General features: G+C 40.3%; 1 protein-coding gene across 1 annotated transcript in view; it reads left to right on the top strand.

The window, feature by feature from the left end:
- The first annotated feature begins 46 nt into the window (after positions 1–46).
- Positions 47–2,387, top strand: part of PLP1 (proteolipid protein 1) — a 14,639-nt gene continuing 12,298 nt past the window's right edge. Inside the window, exon 1 of the mRNA XM_006082286.3 lies at positions 47–196. Within this exon, the coding sequence (XP_006082348.1) occupies positions 193–196 (4 nt within the window). The 5' untranslated portion in view covers positions 47–192. The remainder of the gene's footprint in view (positions 197–2,387) is intronic.

Here is a 2,387-nt window from a genome sequence, read left to right as displayed (position 1 = left end):
GGCCTGTCCCTTTAAGGGGTTGGCTGTCAATCAGAAAGCCCTTTTCATTGCTGGAGAAGAGGACAAAGATACTCAGAGAGAAAAAGTAAAGGAACGAAGAAGGAGACTGGAGAGACCAGGATCCTTCCAGCTGAACAAAGCCACAAACCAGACTAGCCAGCCGGCTACAGTTGGAGTCAGAGTACCAAAGTCATGGGTGAGTTTAAAAAAACTTTAGCATGGAAGATTTAAGCAGGTTCAGGAATATGCAATAGTATTTATGAGTTTGAGTTTTGGGGGTTTTCAATGGTTTAAATGAGTTGTGTTTTGGCACGTTTTTTTTAAAATTAAATTCCTTAGCACAAATATTAGATGAACTCTGTCTCTGCTGTATTGAGATTGATGCTTTATTGCCAAATAATTCCAGCAGCACGTGGACAGTCCCACAGGTCCTTAGAGAGAGTGCCCAATGGGCTGGATGTAGTCGTGTGTATTCCTACCTTCTCACTTCCTTCTACCTTCTCTTTTCCCTTGGTTCCTGGGCTCTGGTAATGGCCAGGTCAGCTGATATCCCTGGCTCTTCTGGGGGAAAATGCTTGTTGGGGTACCCCTCAGATATACTAAATAAGAGCTTCATACAAAATGAACCATATTTGGCTATAGTGGGAAATTGGAGATTGAGGCAAGATGGATTTAGGATTGGACATGGCCAAGGAGGTAAATCTTAAGTTCAGAAAATAAAGTCTTCAGTGGCTTTACTATGGGGAATGGATATGAATAGGTGTGTGTGTATGTGTGTGTGAATGCACAAGCATGTATGGTTGGCCATGTTTAACAAATATCACAGACTTAGCCTTCCTGAAGACATACCTCAAACTCTAAATTCCTCTATGACAAGGAGGCTTCTGGGACCTTAGAGCTCTGATTGACTTGGTTGAGTACCAAGGGCTTCTCCAGGTTTCATGAACAAAGAGTGAAGTGAGGAGGTCTTGTCTCTGGCAGTGTCTACTCAGAGAAAGGTATGACACAGGGTGCCACAGATAAGTGTAGACATTCCCTACATGTGGCAAAAGCTTGAATGCAGCCTAAGTAAAATGAGAATCGATTGCCCTGTGTATTCACCATCAATGTAGTACCCAGAAGATTCCAGCAACATCCAGGAAGATAGGTTTTCAACTCTATTAAGCTGTGTCAGCTTTTAGGTTATTTTATCCTGAGACATCAATAAAGCTCTTTTCAGCATGTATTCAGGTAGGATAATTAAGAGGGCATATCACTGAATTAGAAGTCAATACAATCAAGTTTAAATCCCAGATCTGCCATGTATAAGCTTCATGACCTTGGGTAGGTCATTGTGAATTATCACTTTTTCATCTGGAAAATGGGAATCACAATAACTGTTTTGTATACTTTCAAGGTTGTGAAAATCAAGTAATAGTGATGTGAAAGCCCTTTGAAAATGGCCAAGCTGTATATCCATTATAAATCATCATAATGATACCCATACCCATTATTATACAATAGCTCATGTACAGGATGACTTATGTTTTCCAAAATGGTTGGTTTTTCTGTTTCTTCACTTTGTGTAGTTGGGTAAGAATCATTTGATCAATTGAATGTGGCCAGGTAAAAGGTGAATGTTGAAGAAACTCAATTCTTGCCCAAGGTAATATTGGAAAACTTACCTGATATCATGGAAGCTGTTTGTGTAGGCTGTGATTTAAAAATGGAGAGGGGGTAAAGAAGGGTACTGAATATTACTTCCTTAGGGGATGAAAGAAAGTGTGTGGCTGTTTAACAATTTGGAAAGTAAATTGTGAAATTTACTTTGTCAGTGCCAGTAGACGAATTATATCATGAAATCTGTAGTTGGAAGGAACTTTAGAAGCTGTCCGAGCCACATCTTAATGCAGTAGTCCCTTTTACAACAGCCAATTAAATAATCCTACAGCCTCTTCTTAATCACCTCCAGGAACAGGGACCTCACTACCTCAACCATATAGAATCCTGTAGGATTGGAAGCTTTCTTTCAAGATTAAGAGGAACATTGAATCCAGTAGTGTCTGCACAAAAGGTTTATGGGGGAAATGGTAATTCTTTAAACCTTGTCCCAATTTTGGAGGAGGATATTCCAAATGAATCTTTGGGATAACAATAGAACCAGAAAAGAGCCAAAGAGCAGTAGCTGATTATTCTCTGCTCAGTAATACAATGCCATTACTGAACAGCAAAACATTGGCTACTGTACATCTGTTGTCTGAGAACAGTGGCTGTAACCCTGGTAACCAGACTGTGATGTTTCCTTCCAAAGGTGGCTGTTTGCTGAGCAGTGTAAATTTTGGCTGGCTCAGAGTGAGGTGGGTGTAACTTAAGCAAAAAAAGTGAGGCAGAGCAGGGGTCCAGTTTTA

The sequence above is a fragment of the Myotis lucifugus genome, unplaced genomic scaffold, assembly GCF_000147115.1.
Source record: "Myotis lucifugus unplaced genomic scaffold, Myoluc2.0 scaffold_2, whole genome shotgun sequence".
In the NCBI taxonomy this organism is placed as follows: domain Eukaryota; kingdom Metazoa; phylum Chordata; class Mammalia; order Chiroptera; family Vespertilionidae; genus Myotis; species Myotis lucifugus.
Note: the sequence above shows the minus strand (reverse complement) of the source record. Positions and strands in the feature narration are given on the sequence as shown.